General features: G+C 48.6%; 1 protein-coding gene across 1 annotated transcript in view; it reads right to left on the bottom strand.

The window, feature by feature from the left end:
• Positions 1-7,084: 7,084 nt before the first annotated feature.
• DRGX (dorsal root ganglia homeobox) overlaps positions 7,085-18,700 on the bottom strand; it is a 28,970-nt gene continuing 17,354 nt past the window's right edge. Inside the window, exon 7 of the mRNA XM_029915934.1 lies at positions 7,085-7,350. Within this exon, the coding sequence (XP_029771794.1) occupies positions 7,085-7,350 (266 nt within the window). The remainder of the gene's footprint in view (positions 7,351-18,700) is intronic.

The following is an 18,700-nucleotide window of genomic DNA, read 5'->3' on the forward strand; positions in this document are numbered from 1 at the left end:
ATTTTATAAGAAAAAGACTTTTTAAAAAATATGCACTGAATATTTGAAGAATTTGTGAATATTTGTATCTCTCCGGAGACAGAGCTCATTCTATAAGGTGTCTATAAGGTGTAGTTGCCACGTGACCTCTGTCTGCAGGATGTTCATGCCTTCTGAGGTGCACTTGGGGAGAAATCAAGGCTTTTCTATACAGTATACTTGGTGTCCCGGGTTCACTGCCCTCTTGCAAGCCCTACAAGGGCTTCTCCCTCAGACCACAGGGTTCTTCCTCTTCTGTCTGAATCTCTTCATCATCATCATCATCACCTACAAGAGCTTATGGTCCCCCTTTGCAGCAGGAACCCCCGAGTGCCACACAAAGTGCCCGGCATCGTCTCATCCCACCTGATTTTCACTGCCTGTTTTATAGATGAGGAGACTGAGGCTTGGGGAGGGCAAGGGACTTGCCAACCTCCCAAAGTCAATGGGTGGTACAGGGATTTGGATTCAAGAACAAGTCCGTGACACCCCAGCTGGGTTCCCACGCCCCCCTACCGGCCACCTCAGCTGCCACCTGCAGGCTGGCATGTGGCAGCAGGTGCGAGACGAGCCAGCAGGGACAGGGCACTAATTCAAGGCTGCCAGAGGAGCAGCTGTTCTCTGAATCCCGGCGGCCTGGGGCCATGCTGCTCCTATGTTCCCCGGTAGATAAAGTGCTCCACTTACAAGAAACTCTCTCCAGGCTGCGGGGCCATTAGCTCGCTGACTCCTGGAAAAACCATTTGGCCAGTGCTGACAGATATGGCCATTACACCGTCATTCAGCCTCTCTCACTGCCCCATCTAGACCTTGGGAGAGGGAGGGGCTGTAAGCCATGCAAAGCTCAGGGGAGGGTCCATGAGATTCACTTCCTGGCCACCCGTTTCCTCTCTGCCCTGAGGCTGCCTTTTGCCAGGCTGGAGTTGCTGCAGCAAAAGAGGAGTCAGTCAGCATGGTTTCAATGTGCTACCAATGACCTTATTGTCCTGAGAGTTGTTCACAATCTGCCTTCACATGTATTGTTTCCCTTGACCTGCACAACAAGCCCACGGAATTGAAATTAGGATTATTATTTCCACTATACAGATAAAGAAACTTGGCACAGAAAGGTTTGGCAGCTTGCCCAATGGCACACAGCTAATAGTGTTACCTGCCCCACACTGCTATGACCCCACGGGAGTGTTACCTGTTTGGGGAACTCAGCCTCAAAGCAGAGTCCCCAGAGCCAGGGGTAGGGCAAGGGCTGCTCCTCTCTGCCAAGTGGAGACAAGAGGCTGTTCCCTAGAGCACCTGCCCCATTGGCAGAGCCCAGGCAGCCCTTGACCTGGTAGGTCCCCAGCTCAGGTCAATTATCCTACACCTCCCACACACTCTAGATCCTTTGCTCAAGCTGGACGGGTGCCCCAGGCAAGGCTTCACAGCCATGGCACCGCTGGCAAACCTCCTCTCCCTGCCAGCAGCACAGGCATCTGAGGATAGGGGTTGCCATGACATCTGGGCCACCCAGCTGATCCAGGCCAGCGTCCACAGCCACAGCCCATGCACTGACCATGTGTCCGGGTCCCTGCCACAATTCTGGAGCCCAGAGGCAACCAGCAGAGTCCAGGGACCCAGCAGCAGGTGCCCGAGTCCTGAGGGAGAACACTGAAGCGCAATAGCCCACCTCCTGCACAGTGTCAGGCTCGGAAGAGAAGGTGTTTTGCCCAGTGGGGGCCAACCGCCCAGCTCAGAGGCCTGAGAGCAAATGGCAGACAGCAGCAGCAAGTGAAGGTTCAACTCCAAGGCCCAGCCTCCAAAGCGCTATCCTACAGAATGCAGAGAACACTCTTGATACTTCTAGGGTACCCAGGTGATGCCAAGAAGCCTTGCTTTGTTTTGAGGCAACTCAGAAAAAGGTGGTTTAAAAGTCCATGTCCAGGCAAGAGGCAGCCCCTTCCTGGTGGGTTTAGGGATAGATTCTGGTCCTTTCTATAGGACTGAGGTAGCATCTGGGCCTGGCTTGGCCAGAACAGCTCAAGCTAGGGGAGAGGATGTAGCCATTTCTCGTGAACACAAAGACGGGAGATCCCTGGGGCCTGCCAGCCAAGTCTCAGCTCTCTCTCCACCTGGGACAGCACTGATTGGTGCTGGGCCTCCAGGGGGTCCAGATTCAGAGTCCAGAGCTTTGTCATCATTGGGGGGGGGGGGCGCAGTTAGACATGGTCAGGCAGCTGGGGATGGCTCAAGGAGACACCTGGAATGTTCCACAGCCCTGGCACCCATGGGCTTCTTGGGTGTGGGGCCCAGATACCTTCTATCCCACAATGTTTCATGTTGTACATGAACTCATAACCAGGGTGCTTGGCAAACTCCTGGAGGGAAAATCACCAAACACTGGGTTCTCTGAAGACTGTCTCTGTCCAAGAGTGGGACCCAGAAATGGAACTGTGTTATCACTTTTCAAGTAAATATTTAAGTCTCTGATAGCCTCTGTCTCATCCTTGGGTTTTTTCTGCCTCCACTGGGCTTGTTTCTGCCACACCCAGGCCCTTCCTTTCCTCCGGTGTGGTCTCCCAGGAGTGGGCATACTTCAGATCACCTACCCCATGTCTGAGAATGGCGTCCCCTCCCCAGGGCGTGACCAGCCAGCCACAATTAGCCACACCTGATAGGACCCGGGGTGGATGCCTGGCCGAAGCCGGGTCAAGCCGATTCATTCTCTCAGGAGTCTAGCACAGGCTCTGAAACTACAGCAAACTCTGCCTGGGGCCCAACCTGAGCGAGTGTGACAAAGCAGAGAGGGAAGACCAGCAGGGGGAAGAGAGAGAAGCAGAAAGGAGGGAGGGGTAATGGGCCCTGGCCCTTGGTGCCTGTCCCACTAGAGTCCCAGGACTAGAGCCTCTGTCATACTGAGCTACATGGCGTATCTTGTATCCTTTTCACAGTCACTTTTTTTTAATGTTTATTTTTGAGAAAGAGAGCATGTGTGCAAGCAAGGGAGGGGCAGAGAGAGGGAGAGAGAGAATCCCAAGCAGGCTCTCTGCCATCAGCACAGAGTCCAACACAGGGCTCAGTCGCACGAACCTCAAGATCATGACCTGAGCTGAAACTAGGAGTCAGATGCTTAACCGACTGAGCCTCCCAGGTGCCCCCACAAAGTGACTTTTTGGCTTATACTGGCCCCAGTGGTTCCTATTACTTGCAACTGAAAGCCTTCACTAAGGCATTCTCTTTTCCAAGATCCCACCCCTGCCCCCTACACCCGCCCTCTGGCACCACAGACTCCCACACAAGAGCTCAGGACCCAAGACCCTGCTGGCGAGATGCCAGACTCCTGGCCTTCAAAGGGCCCACAGAGGAAGTGGGGATTGCCACGCCTACCACCTGAGCAAATTGTGGGCTGCGGGAGGGTAAGACCTCCAGGAGAAGGCATGTCCTCAGGCTCAGAGAGCCAGCCCACCCTGTTTCCTTCTTAAGACCATGAGCTTTTTGCCTGAAAAAGGTCTTCAAGCCCTCGAGATGTGCAGGGCTTGGTGGAATGAGAGCTGGCATTTATACTGCACTTCCTCTGCGCCAGGCACATTCTAGCACTAAATTCATGTCACCTTCAAAGAATGCCATGAGGCTGGTGCCATCCCCATTTTATATACTGGCGAACCGAAGCACCCAGTGGTGAAGTGACTTGCCCACAGAACACAGCCAATGAGAGCTGGGATTGTGAACAAGTAGAAGGAAGGCTAGAACACTTGACTCAGGTTCTAAATTCGTACATGTTTCACTTCTTCCAGTGAGGCCAGAAAATTAAGATGAGAACTTCCATGATGTGGAAGGGTTGGCCCCTTTGTGGGGTCCTTCTTGCCCAAATAGTCATTTGAGGGTCCTGGAGGTTCTGGGCACCATCGACACTGGGAATCCCTTCTAGGCAGTGCCCTTGGACAGGCTGGCACAGGTGGAAAGGCCAAGTGTGCCAGCACAGGGGCAGATACAATGGGGCCAGGCTGACCTCTGCACCTGCCGGGGCTGGGTGGCAGGCTCTCCCTTCCACAGGCCAGCCCAGGACAGAGCCCAGAGCTAGCGAGCAAAGGCAAAACAGAGTGGCTTCAACCCTCCACCTGCCAAACTTGCAAGGACAAACTGGCCCCACTCACACCTCAACTGCCCTCTTGGGCCTAAAAGACAGAGCTCAGTTCATTGTGGCAGGCAATGAAGCCACGTTCCCTCTCTTTCCATTGGTAGTTACCACTAATGTAACTGTGGAGAACTTGTCCAACCTTACTGTGCCTCGGTTTTCTTGTCTGTGAAATGGGGGCAGCAATACTTACCTTATGGGTCAGTCATAGGGACCTCTGTAAAGTTCCCAGACAAGGAGATGGCAGCGGAGTTTAATAAACGGGGATTATGAATAAGGGAGATATACACAGTTGAGAGGCCAAGCCCTGGGTTTTCCTAAACAAAGCACCAACTGAGGGATGAAGAAGGGGTCTCTGAGCCCTGTGTCCCATGCCAGGGCCACCCTCATTGTTGATCCGTGCCCCAGCATCATCCTCCCCAACGAAGAGGGCTGCTAACCCTGTCATGACGTCAACTCCTTTCCTGTAACCTGCAGGGCATCAGGGAAATTTCTTCAAAGGGCTTCAACTGATAAATGAGTAATACTAATAATCAGTTAATCAATCCATGGGGCCTATGCCTCCTTCTCAGACAGAAGCTCTGCTGCCTTGTTACAGTCACACTATGAACTTCTTCAGGGTTCCGACGACGGTCATTCTCACTGCCAGAAAGGAGACTTCACCCAGGACAGCCCTGGAGGGGATCCAGCGAGGCCAAGTACATTCATCCGTCTGTGTGTCCCAGGACAGAAGGACTGATGCCCACAGGCACTGGCACTCAAGGGAGGCTCTGGCCTGCACAGAGGCCAGGTCTCGGCCCAGCGTCTGCTAAAAGGCTCCTGGGCCAAGGCCTCAAAGCCGGCCACCTGTAAGTGTCGGAAGGATCTCCACTCGCACGCTGGCCAAAGTGAGGGAGCACTCCGCACTCCGGCCTGCTGCCTGGGGGCCAGGAGGAACAAAGAGAGAACCTGAGCTTTTCATGTCTTTCCTTTTTAACTCTTCTAAATTTATTCGGGTATTTAAACAAACAGAAACTACATCATGCATGGTTACTTTTTGCCTTTGTACAACAAAACTAAGTACTCGGTATCTCTGCAGAGGTCTGGTGCTGATTTTTTTTCCTTTCTTTCAGTAACATCAGGCAGACTTTTCGATGTTATCCAGTTTTGCACAGTCACTAGAGTGTCGCATCATGAATTATTAAATCAGTGCTTCGTGGTAATACATAATTTCTTATCAATTATTCATGCTAATGTGTGTGTAGTTTACTTAATTGTGTTATTGACGATCAAAAGTAATTTCCTGAAAGTCCTCAAGGACACAAAATTTAATCAGCGTAACTACTTTTCAGATGCAATGCTGTTAAGTATTCTTAATTTGCTCAACAGTTCACTTATTTATGTACCTTTCTGGAGGAAATACGAGTTTAATCAAACAATTAGATTGAAGAGTTAGTGTACATAAGGGCTTGCGTTTACATCGTTCAACCGAACATTCGTAATTACAGGGAAACGGAAGCGACTCTGCCGCTTTTTGGCAAATCGTTTCATCTTTGTACTCAACAAGCAAAATACAGCAGGAAGAAGGATTTGATTTTTTTTTTTAAGGAGACAGTGTATTTTATCAAAGGCTTTGCAGAGACGAGGCACAATACACTCAGGAGTATTAGTGGGGGGCTCTTGGGGGGCAGTAAAAAGGGGAGCAGGGTGATCCAAAGGTAGAACATTTTGATTATAATAACTGAGAGGAAAACAATTGTCATAAAAGCAATAACGGTTTTCATGGAAACGCCATCAGTAAGCCATCAAAGACTGCAACCTTTTAGGTACCAGACCCCCCTGCCAGGGGAGTGGACAGAGCTCATGCTATTGCACATTTTCCCCTGGATCTCTTCAAGTTCACTATCCACACGAGAGAAAACAACACCCATTAGATCGAAACCGAAATCTCTGTGAAATTTGGCCCTTGGGAATTAGTTCCATTCACGCCACAAGGAAGCCCTCTTCCCCATGCTCCACTTCTCCATATCTACCATTCTCGTCTTGTTTCCTACTTTCTTTCTCCTTCTGTAAAAATAAATAAAAAATAAATAATGCCACCGGAGAGGCCACCTCCCTGTTCTGGGGACCTGAGGAAAGGTAGTTCATCCGACGTGTACTCATTTCAGAGATGTTCGTGGGCAATGTCTTCCTTCCCCAGGGCTGTCGGCATGCCCCCTGGATCAGAGTACTGCTTGCCACCGGCCAACTTCCATTCAACCTGGAGGTCTGGTCCAGAGAGACAGGGCCCACGCTCACCAGGTGCCTGCAGTGTCACGATGGTGGCCCCAGCTTGTGGAGCTGGTGGCCTGTCTGATTGGCCCAGCCTCCCTTGCAGGAAGTGCCCAGTGGCCACCCTGAGCCCCTCCTCACCTTACATCTCACCTTCGAACCCAACCTAGCCTATAACCAGTACCGTTCAACAGGGGGAAAGGGGGAAATGCTGCTAGTCTTGATGGTGGGCAGTGAGAGTTGGTTGACTCTTAATGTAACAGCACAGCCCCCCTTTAGAGCACAGGACTTAGCCCTGGGCATCTCTCCAGGATGGCCCATGCCGCAGTTCTTTGGGTTGGTAAGACCTTCAAAAGCAGCCCAGGAAAGGGTCAGGAAGGCGAGGGGGTGAGTAACTCTACTTCCCTCTGAGACTTCTGGGCCCAGATGGAAACCCGAATGGTCTCACCACAGAGTGGGCTCTGGTGCCCACGACTTCCATCTGGACTTGTCACCAAAGAAGCCAGGGCAACACAGCCCTGCCAATAGGACTCCAGAGGCACTCTCCAGATGCCAAGGAAGCTGTGGGTCTCACTTCCCTTCCTGAGTCCGCGAGGAGGCCCTGGGCTGCAGGCTTCCCTTTGCTATTTGGAGAGTTTTCCACAGGGGCTGAGGCTGGGAGGAGCAGGGGGCAGGGGAGGGCACCTCGGGCCTAGACCCTCAGGATCCTCATACATTCTTCTCCCCCTCGCTCTGTTCCTTGGCGGGAGGGTTCTTTTCCTGGCTGCCATCCGGGGGCGCTGGCTTGGCCGCGGGGCTGGGGCTGCTGCTGGTGGAAGGCAGGAGGTTGGCAGACTGCAGGACGGCCTCTGAGTGCTCGCGAGCCTTCATGCGCAGGGCGGCCACGCTGGCCGTGCGGTTACTCTGGCAGCCATAGGTAGGAAGGAACGACAGCCCCATGGGGTCTGGGACACAGCAAGAGCACAGTGGGCCCCCTGAAAGGAGGAAAAACAACAGGCTGCCATCACTGCTCACATTCTGTCTCCAGGGGACACAAGGTAGGGATAAGGGGCCACATGATTCCATTTGGTCAGGACACCACAAGGAGAGGTGACATGACAAGTACTCAGGACCCCAAAGATGTGCAGCACAAGGGATCCAGTTGTCAGCCCAAGGGATTAGCAGAGCACAGGGGACACCTGACCAGTCCTGCTTCCCTCACCAACCAATGGAGTGGCCTTGGGCCAATGTCTTGGCTTCACATTCTGCAAAATGGAACGATACCTACCTCACAGGATTGTTACAAGGATCCAATGAAGTAATCCCATATTCCCCCTAAACTATGTGTCAAAGGAACCCTGAGGACTTACAGGGGCACTGCAGGGACATTTCGATCTTTAAAGACAAAGGGAACCCAGCCATTTTTCCAATGGCTACTAAGTTGTTGGGACATTAATACTTAGTGAGTTGCTTGGACCTAACCACTGAATGAACAAAACTGCTAGGTGTTACTCATGGCCCAAGAGAGTCATGAAAAATTAACTGAGATGCTCAGGGCACCGTGAACTCAGGTTTGAGGACCTCGGAAGGAATCAGTTCGGAAAGCACTTAGCATAGGTCCAATGTGTGGAACGGGACTTAGGAACAACAGGTTGGCCCCAGGCCTGCTGGCCAGCAGCACAAAAACCATCCCGGGATACAGTGAGTACATCCCTGCCATGTGCAGTCTGAAGATAGCACCTCAGACTACCAATAGGCCATCTTCAACTATGCGTTTATTCAACAACTACCCCATGAGCACCCAGCATCGTTCTAGAGCCTACTGACAATCAGCAGGAATAGACAGCAAGACCCGACATCATGGAGTGCAGCTCTAGTGGGGAGGCATGTCGGAGCCCTCGAGTCCCTGGGGCAAAGACAGGCGGTGGCATGTGCTATGGAAACCATGAATGGAGCACGATGTGTGGCAGAGATCTGAGCACAAGTAGCCAGAGTGACGGCCATGTGAATGTCCAGGAAAGAGCACGCAGCCAGGGAGAAGAACAGTGCAAAGGCACGGACACAGGAACTGAAGTGACCTGTTCAAGGAGCAGCGGCGTGCTCAGACTGACCGAAGCCAGAGACTGCAGGCAAGGGCAGTTGGCAGATGCGTCAGGGTCATCAGGGCCAGGCCAACCCCCGGGCTGTGCAGGATGCAGCACAAGGAAGCCTCAGAAGCTGGGAGTAGAGTGTTGCAGGCTTATCCACACCAGGGATGGGGTGGGGAGGCTAGTGGGATAGTGCTATCCTAGGGGAAGGGGGCTTGGCTCAATGTGGCTGGAGGGAAGGTGGTAAGGAGTGGCCAGATTCTGGTTTATATGAAGGTTACAGTCTGTGAAGACTGCTCATGGACCATAGGAAGGTGATGGATAGGAAGGAAGGGTTCACACATGATGCCTAGATTTGGGCCTGAACACCCAAATGAATGGAGGTGCCATTTCTAAGATGGGGGCAACCAGAGAAAGTCATCTGTGTGTGTGAGTGTATGTGTGTCTGGATGTTTGTGGAGGAAGAGGATAGAGAGAGTCTGGCTAGAGAATCCTGCGGTCCTGTTGTCCATCTGAGTTCCAGGGAGAGAAGTAAAGAACACTCAGCAGCACTAGCACCACCCCCGTCCTTAAAGGACACCCGTGGGCTCCAGCTGCCCTGCACAGCAGGTATGGGGACACGAGTCATATAGACTTTGCGCTGAGCCTCGGCTGTTGGAATGACGCATATTGAGAGACTCTCTGAGCTCCCAGGACAGATCAAGTGGTGTAATCCTGTGTGTAATCCTGTAGGAGACACACATCCCCACAGCCTCTGTGCCTCTCCCCACCCCTAGTCATCCCAGGCCAGAGCCAAAGCCAGATCCTACAAGGTGAGCAAGCGATGGACCACCGTGGCTCTGCCAAGGACAGTTGGGATTTAATGCCTGTCCCTCAGGCCTGAGACCTGAGTCAGCCATGGCCACGGGCCCATGTGGGTGGGCCAACCACTTCTCCCCTTCTAACAAGGAAGGGGTCCCAAAGCCAGTCCCTCATCTTTTTCTGAAAGTGCTCACCAGCTTTGTAAGAAGCAGCATTGGACATCAGGAACTAAAATCCGTATTTGTCAAATGAACCCAAATTCCTCCCAGCAGCCTCCAAGCCCTTGTGGGATCCTGTCGCCGCTGCCCTCCCCTCCTTCCCATGTGCTAGACAGGCCTCCCTTTCAGGTGCTCACAGTGGCATCACAGCAGAGCCTTATGCAGAGCTGTATTATGCAGAGCAAATGCCCATGTGCACTGGGCATGGCTCCGAGGGTGCCTCATGCCTCTTGGCTTCAGAGCAATTCTAGGAGGTAGGCTCTGTAATTATCCCCTCCCATAGATGAGAAGACTGAGGGCGAATGATAAGTGGCCGAACTGGACCTCACCAGGCACAGGGCCTGCTCCTTAACCATTGGGTCCCTCTGAAAAGAGGGCCCATTCCTCAGCCTGTGAGTGAAGAGACCCTCTCTCTGCCTTGGAATGCTCTCCTCACACCTCTCTCTTTCTTTAGGGCTCCATTTGACCACCACCTTCTCAGGGATCCTTCAGGTCCTCCCCATCCAAAGTAGGCTCCCTGGTTACGCTCCACTCTGCTCAAATCGTCATAGCATTGGCCACAGATGTGGGTGGGCTGATGACAATTTGTTCACATGTTTGTTGTCTGTCTCCCCGCCTACTTCCTCCCCTGTAAGACTGCAGACTCCCAAGGGGTCAGGTATCTTCCTGTCTCATTCACCACTCAGTATACACCTAGAACCATGCCTGAAATTGACCTGGAGCCTGCTTCAGATTCTGTGTCTCCCCCTCTCTCTGACCCTCTCCTGCTCACACTCTGTGTGTCTCTCTCACTCAAAAATAATTAAGTGTTAAAAAATTTAAAAAAAAAACCAGAATGGCATTTCCCGGGGACTGGGAAGAGGGGAAAATAGGAAGTTCTTATTCAATGGGCACAGAGTTTCAGTTTGGGAAAATGAGAAGTTCTGGAGCTAGATGGTGGGGATGGTTGCCCAACACAAGGAACATACTGAATACTTTTTTAAAAATTTGTTTTAACGTTTATTTTTGAGAGACAGACAGAGTGTGAGTGGGGGAGGGTCAGAGAGAGAGACACAGAATCCAAAGCAAACTCCTGGCTCTGAGCTGTCAGCACTGAGCCCTCACCGGGCTCTAATTCACGAACCGCGAGATCATGACCTGATCTGAAGTCAGATGCTTAACCGACTGAGCCATCCAGGCGCCCCCATATTGAATACTTTTGAATCGTACACTTAGAAATAGTTAAGATGGTAAATTTTATCTTCTACATATTTTATCACAATTTAAAATAAAGTAAAGTAAAATAAATTCTTAAACATAAAACTGTAAGAGCCAAAAGAAAGTTTAGGTCAAGGTGATCAGGAACATGAAGAAAGGAGGAAAGAAGGAAGGAGAAATGAAAAATGGAAGAACTGGGGTTACTTAGCTGAGCTGACCCCAGGGCACAGTGGATACAAGGTAACTGTCTTTATATCTCCCTTGGTGTAGAGGGTGAAATAGAAGCAATGGGCAGAATCATGGGGGGAAAAAAAAGGAGTTTTTCTTTTACCTCTGCTTATGCAGAGGACTTGCTAGGTTCCTGGTCAGCACACCATAAAGGTCCCCTGACACTACATTAGAGAATCTTCTTGCACGTATAGGCTATTGGATGAGAAAAGGTTTTAAAATCCCCCTCAACAAAGCAAGAGGGGTTTCAGAATATGAAGTGAACTATAAAGTTGAGTTCTTCCAACTTCAACATGTTTTCAGATTTTCAATTGTTTGCATCAAACTTAAATGATCCAACAACCAGACTCTCTCTCAACGCTTATAACCATTTTCTGAGAACAAGTGATTTCCACAAATAGAATTCTCATAAAAATAACTCTTGATTTCTTCATGATTCCACAGTGTCAAGAGCATCACCAGTTTTCCCCATATGCCTCCGGCCCAAACAACCTCAGCAACCCGCCCGGATGGATGCTGACTGAAAACCACAAGTGACAAAATGGGGATTTGTTCAGATGGCAGGTGAACACATGGTTACCAAGTAAAACCCCAGATCCCAAAGCACTGGCACCTTGCCCCTGCACAGCCATACCCCAGCCCCTCACCGAGTGCTTAAAGTTTCTTTCAAGAGCACTTCTCACATAAATTGTTCGGTTTACAAGATTGCCACAAACCAGAGAGGTGTGGCTGCTGGTGGCAGACATATCGATGGATAACACTGAGAAAAGAGGCAACAATTTATGACAGCTAAAAAAGTCAAAATGCACAAAACCTGGAGCCGATTAGTACAGGGGTGAGCAGGCAAGGTGGTCCACCTGGGGAGGGCCTGATGCCTCTGTACGACAGTAGGGACCATCACAGAAGATGAGGACTGAAAGTCTTTAGGAAAACTGCACCAAGCCTATCCATCACTGTCAGTGATGGGGTGACACTGAATGAACCACAGGAGGGGCTGAGCACCCCCACTTTGTTACCTCTGAGACCATTGAGATGTCTACCCCACAAGGAAGTCGTCCATTATCAAGATTCCATAAAATGAGAATGACCATAGGTCATCTCTGGGGTTTCTCAGCAGCCTGCTGAGGTGGAAGAAAGTGGGCCTGGCCCCACCGTTCCCCAGTCGTGGGGCTTCTCACCATCTTTCCATACTTCAGCTTCCTCATCTATGAGAGGAGATGAACTTGCCTGTGAGAGACATTCCATGATGCAGCTGATACTAAGGCCTCAAACAATGACTATTTCCAGAACCTATACTAATTAAAGGGTAATTCTAAGTCACAATTCATGGTTTCTTCCAATTACCGATTCGTTTCAGCCAGCAGCTGAAGAACACAACTTGTGAGCATGGCCCGGGGGCCCCAGGATGAGCAGTGAGCTCTGCCACAGCCAAGGATGTGCAGGAGGCACCCCACCAGCTCTGCTGCCCCACTCGCCCACCCCCACGCTCACCACTGCTCCCCCAGAGACCGGGCTGTCCTGCCTCCTGGCTGGAATTGTTCCCATCAAACCAAAAAGTAAAATAACTTATTCTGCCCACAGAATTGTAAGGAGTGAGACAAAGTTTAAAAGTGTCATCTTTTGGGGGCACGTGGGTGGCACGTAAGTTGAGCATCCAACTCTTGATTTTGGCTCAGGTCATGATTTCAGGGTTCATGAGTCTGAGCCCTGTGTCGGGCTCTGTGCTGTCAGCAGGAAGCCTGCTTGGGATTCTCTCTCTCCTTCTCTCTCTCTGCCCCTCCCTTGTGCAATCTCTCTCTCTCAACAAATAAATAAACTTTAAAAAAAACTTTAAAAGTAATAAAATAAAATAAATAAAGTGTCATCTTTTAGTTTCTAGATTTCCAGAGTTAAGGCTCTAGGGTTCCCCCCCTCCTTTCTTAAATCTATCTATCAAAAAGCTATAAATCATGAATGGGCTAAAAATTAAATTTGTTACAAAGAAAGTCAATCTGGTGGGGCATATAGTCACAAAAACTGTGACTAACCTCATGGTCCAACACTAGGGAATTGACAGGAGTTATAGTCACCCACATAGAACACACTAAAGCCCTGGCAAAATTCTATTGTAGGAAGACACTTAGTGCCATGAAAAAAATAATAATGAAACAAATAATGAAATTTTAAATTTAAAAAGCAGATTGAGAAACAATAAAAGTCAATATGATCCTACTTTGGTATATGCAAGTGCATGTATGCATAATACACATGTATATGCACATTGTATATACATGTACGTGTGTATGTACAGCAATGTGCCTTATCCATGTGGGGTCTTGGGTACAATGCAAATATAAATGTACTTATGAGTAGAAAATATTGATACATTTAAGCTTTTAGGTTTAAAATTTTTAATTTCTAAATAAGCTATAAAACACATAAATTCATTAGAAATACACATTTATAGATGGGAGGAAAATAAATGCACCACTGTTAGATATTCCTGCCGCTTGATTCTGGGGACTGTTTATGAATGAAATTTATCTTTTTCTTTGTGTTTGTATTTTCCACTCGTTCTATACTAACCAGGTATTCCTGTCATAAAACTGGTGTCCTTCTTGTGACTTGTGATTTCCGGTCTCCCTCCATTCAGATAGTGAGAACAGACGTTCTCCTTTAGAACAGAGTCCCACTGAATTTGCCGAGGAATAAGGGCTGTGTCCTCAGCACCCCAGTGCACCCCCATACTGCTAATGGCAGGTCTGCACTGACCAGTGAACATGGGGCAGAGGAAGAACCATGGAAAACCCACTGGGAACACTCCATCCCTTTCCCGTTCTGTGGAATTCGAGGTTAGCGAGTCCCTTTGCATGGAGTATGACCAACTTGTCAGCAAGTGAACCCCCTAAAAGGCTACAACCCCTCCCCTCTAGTCCTACCAACACGAGCCCTCACCAATGTCTGCGCAAGAGCCATCTGGCCCCTAAATGCAGCCTGAAAATGGTTTTGTTTGGAGAACATACTACCTCCTGGACACTAAATTAAAACACACAATTAGATTTCCATTAAGTTACAGCAAATTCTGCTGAATTGATCTAATCGGCCTACATTCCTATATGACATCATGCTTTAAAGGCTTGGCCTGAACATAAATACTTAATGTAATAAATACAGTCTGAAATATTTGATCTCCTTGGCAGTTTAATTGATCTACAACAGAGACTGACAGGAAAAATTAAGTTAGTTCTGTCTCATCTCTGCCAATAGCACATTTTCATCAAAAAGGCACGCGAACTACAATGTCGGTTACGTGTAAAGCCCTTGCACACTGATTTCTTGTGGAATGTTCAGGGTAAAGGTAACAGAATTGAACAAGGAAATGAATATGTGGATTTATGAGACGTTTAACACAAATGCTGTGGTTCATGTCTTTTTCTGGGTAGATGATAGAAAGATGATAGATAGATAGATAGATAGATAGATAGATAGATAGATAGATAGATAGATGATAGATAGAAAGAAAATGTAGTTTGTAATCCATAATATCAGTTCCTTGTCATTCTCAGGAGTTCTTGAGTGGGAGGTGTTTGTAGATGCCTACCATATTTAAGCACAGATTTTTAATGGACAAGGTCAATCTCATACCCAAAAGTCTTCTAACTCAGACTCCCTGAAGTGCTTTCTCCTATCTTTGTTTTAAGGTTTAAATTGCCTTTTACCATGAGTTGTGTTTATTTGTATACCCAGCTCACCTCCCAAACTTGCTGTAAGCACCCTTCTCCCACTCTCACTCCTACACTCCAGATGCCAGAACTCAAATGTCCTATTTGGGTACAAGGTAAACATTAGGCATTTGAGAAGGAAGAAAGGGAGGGAGGGTCTGTCTTTCCTGACTGAGCTGACATATTTTAGGTCCTCAGAGTTACCGTCTCCCAGGTTATAATCTTCCTCAGCACTTTGTGGAAAGAGAAGACTTGGTCATGGCAAAGTTGCTCAATCTGATTAATGTCAAAACCCCCAGGTTAAGTTGGCAGGTTATTCTGCTAGAACTGATGCTAAATCCCACCCCTGTCTGAACCCCACCTATCACTTGTACACTCGCTCTCTTGACATCTGCTCATTTACTCATCAAGCGCTCCTTGATGAGAGGCAGCCCAGCCAAACATTCCTGGGGCTGTGAGAGACTCAGAGTCAGCGCTATGGTCCCCTTTCTGCATGGATATCTTTGATGCAGCAAACAAATAATTACAACACCCAGCTCTAAGGACCCTGGCACAACCAGATGCCCAGATTCTGGGCAGCCCGATGCCATTTAGCACTACCCTCCCTCCTTGAAGCAGCATCCAAAACTCTGGACAGGCTGCTTCTCCCGCTGCCTCTGGGCTCATGCCAGAAACCTTCTGCTCAGCTCCCTGCACTCCAGGGCCCCATTGATTAGCAGGAAGGGCAAACCCATCAGCACCCATAGGAAATGGCTTCTGGAAAGTGAGTTGCAGTTTTTAAAGCCAGAGAATGACAGCAGGTGCCTGTAAAAGGAACAGAATCAATAAAGGGTGTGGGGAGCTGGCCAATGGGACACCTGGGTCCCTGACTTGTCCTACGTCTGACAGATGCACTATGTGACCTTGGGCAGTCCTATCACCTCTCTGAGCCTCAGTTTCTCCACTATATCCTGAAATGGTAACATACTCATTAAGAAGATTCCTTATAAATCTTAAGTGCTGGGATTCTCTACCCCTGTCTTCCTGATATCAATTAGGCATGGAGAAGAGTAGGGTTGACCCAACCACTTGCCCCATAAGGACTGACTATCTTCTACTCCCCAAGTTTCCCTCCTCCCAAATACCTATACCCTTGCAAACAAGCCAGAGGCACCTAGAGGGCTGTGTTTCTTTTCTGGAGCTGCACACACCCCAGACCTCATAAACTGTGTCTGAGAGGTTGAGAGGCTCTCCAATTGAGGAGAAAATGCTTGCAAGAAATAAGACCCAGAGGTCCAAAACCAAACCCTAATTAGATCCCAAGTGACTTCTCAGCCTCATCAACATAACCCTAACAATTCCCAGCACCTATCGGATGCTTGGATGTGCCAGAGCGCAGATACACACCCTACTGACCATAAGCCCTATTAGGTACGGCCATCATGATCCTCACAGGTGAGGAGACCAGGGTCTGCCCTAAGTTGACCCTATGATGAGAGAAAAGTAGTTCTGGGCCATGGCCAGTGTGACTCCAGAACTTGGGCTCACCTTGAGGCCATGCCATCCTCTCCTGAGAACATGCCTCCATCTAACTCCATGCTCTTCCGTTTCCTCAACACGCTAACCCTGCCCACCTCAGTGCCTTTGCTCATGCTGTTCTGTCTACCTGGGATCCTCTCATCCACTAGGCAACTCCTATGCTTCCTTCAAGTCCAACTCAAACATCTCCTCTGGAAGGCCTTCCTTATTTCTACAGGGAAAAATGTCCTCCCTCCTCAGGGCTTCCCCCACTCCCTGCATGCCCTTGTTGGCTTCTATGAGAGCACGTGGCTATGTCACATGAGATGGAATTCTTTGTGGACTATCTCTCCAAGCCCACCCTTAGCCTGTGAACCACTTGAGATAAGGATGTGTCTAATTCATTACCAGAGGCTTAGTCTCTGGTTTAGAGTCTGACAAAGTAGGGTACTCAGTGTATGAAGAATGAAGAAAAGGAGGGGAGGGCTCAGTTGTTTCTGGGGTCCAACAGGCAGCTAGGACTACAGGCTAGGACCGGGAGACCAGAGCCCCCCAAGTGAGGCCTGCCTCCCACACCAAAGCAGCATGATCTTCTTTCCTTCCTTACCTGAACCTCACTACCATTTACTTGGCATTTGGGGAAGAGGTGAGTGGCTTGGAATGTCCTAGAGGTGAGCCAGATATGGCCAGCACCCTCAAAGTGCTTGTAGTCAGGACTGGGAAGCGATGTAGGTTCAAAAATACCCCAACGCAGGGGTACCTGGGTGGCTCAGTCAGTTGAGCATCTGACTTCGGTTCAGGCCATGATCTCATGGTCTATGGGTTCGAGCCCCATGCCGGACTCTGTGGTGACACCTCGGAGCCTGGAACCTGCTTTAGATTCTGTGTCTCCCTCTCTCTCTCTCTCTCTCTGCCTTTTCCCTCCTCTCATGCTCTGTCTCTCTTTCTCTCAAAAATAAATAAACATGATAAAAAAAAAAACCACCCCAACTCAAATCACAATGCTGGAGTGGCTTTGATACCTCTGCCAGTCAGTGTCCAAAAAGGGCCTTCAATGAACCAACCTCCTGGCATGCATGCCTGTGTGCAGGCCCCTCCACTTTAGTCTGGGTTGGCCCTGTGACCAGCTTAAATCAATAGAATGCATCAGAAGCAACACAGTGCCTGTTCTGGGTGTAAGCCTTAAGAAGGTCTGGCATCTTCTTCTTTTACACTCTTGGGAATCAACTACCATTCAACCCCACCCCAAGCTCACCATGGCGGGGGGGGGGGAGTGAAAGAGAGTTCCCAGCCTCCCAGCATCCCTACCAAGGCCCCAGACAAGGAAGGGATACCATGTCGTCAGTAGCTGAACCCAGCCAGTCCTCAGAATCAAAAGAGATAATCAAACCGCTGGGCAGTTATGCTGCTGCTTTTATTAGGCTCAGTTTTGGGGGTAAGTAAAAAAAATACTAAAACCTGGAGTAGAAATTATAGAAAATCACAAGCCAATGTTCTCATGATCGTAGATGCAAAAGCCCCTGAACAAAGTTCTAGCAAACAGAATCCAGCTATAGGTAAGAAAGAAAACGTGTAACATCCAATCTGGGTTTATTCCAGGAGTGTACAGCTGGATTAACATTAAAAAAAATCAATCAATGTAACTTACTGTATTAACACATTGAGAAAGAAAAATCATGTGATCATCTCAATAGCAGCAGAGAAAGTATTCAATGAAATGCAATGTTCATTCATATTCATGATTTTTTAAAATCATGAATATGAAACTCTTAGAAAACCAAGGCAAGAAGAAAATATCTTTACTTGATAAAGGATATCCAAAAAAAATAAATAAATAAAAGCCACAAATATAACTGAAACCCGGAGATCAAAAATACGTAAGGAGGGGCACCTGAGTGACTCAGTTGGTTAAATGGCTGACTTCAGCTCAGGTCATGATCTCACAGTTCATGGATTCAAGCCCCGCGTCAGGCTCTGTACTGACAGCTCAGAGCCTGGAGCCTGCCTCAGATTCGGTGTCTCCCTCTCTCTCTGACCCTCCCCTGCTCATGCTTTGTGTATCTCTCTCTCTCAAAAATAAGCATTAAAAAAATATGCAAGGAGTGATCACAAAGACCACATATTGTATGACCCCATTCATATAAAAAGTCCACAGCAGTAATAGCAAAAATGTTCATGGTCAGTGGTGTCCTAAGGCTGGGGGCATTGGGAAAAGTAGCAAGTGACTGCTAACAGGTACAGGATGATGACAATATTCTGAGGTTGATCCTAGTGATGGCTGCACAACTCTTTGAATATACCAAAAATCATTGGGTTATACACTTCAGTGGATGAATGGTATGGTGTGCACGTTGTATCTCAATAAAGCTGTTATTAAAAAATAGAATGAGGCAAGGATGCCCATTATCACCACTTCTATTCAATACTATTCAGGGCTTCTGGCTGGCATAGACCAAAAAAAAAAAAAAGAAAGAAAGAGAGAGAGAGAGATAAAAACCATCAGGATTTGAAAGGGAAGGACCAGCTGTCTTTATCTGCAGATGACTTGATCATACACATATCATAGAGAATCTACCACTGAACCTAATTACATGAATAAATCTTCCAAACATAATG

The sequence above is a fragment of the Suricata suricatta genome, chromosome 2 (genome assembly GCF_006229205.1).
Source record: "Suricata suricatta isolate VVHF042 chromosome 2, meerkat_22Aug2017_6uvM2_HiC, whole genome shotgun sequence".
Classification (NCBI taxonomy): domain Eukaryota; kingdom Metazoa; phylum Chordata; class Mammalia; order Carnivora; family Herpestidae; genus Suricata; species Suricata suricatta.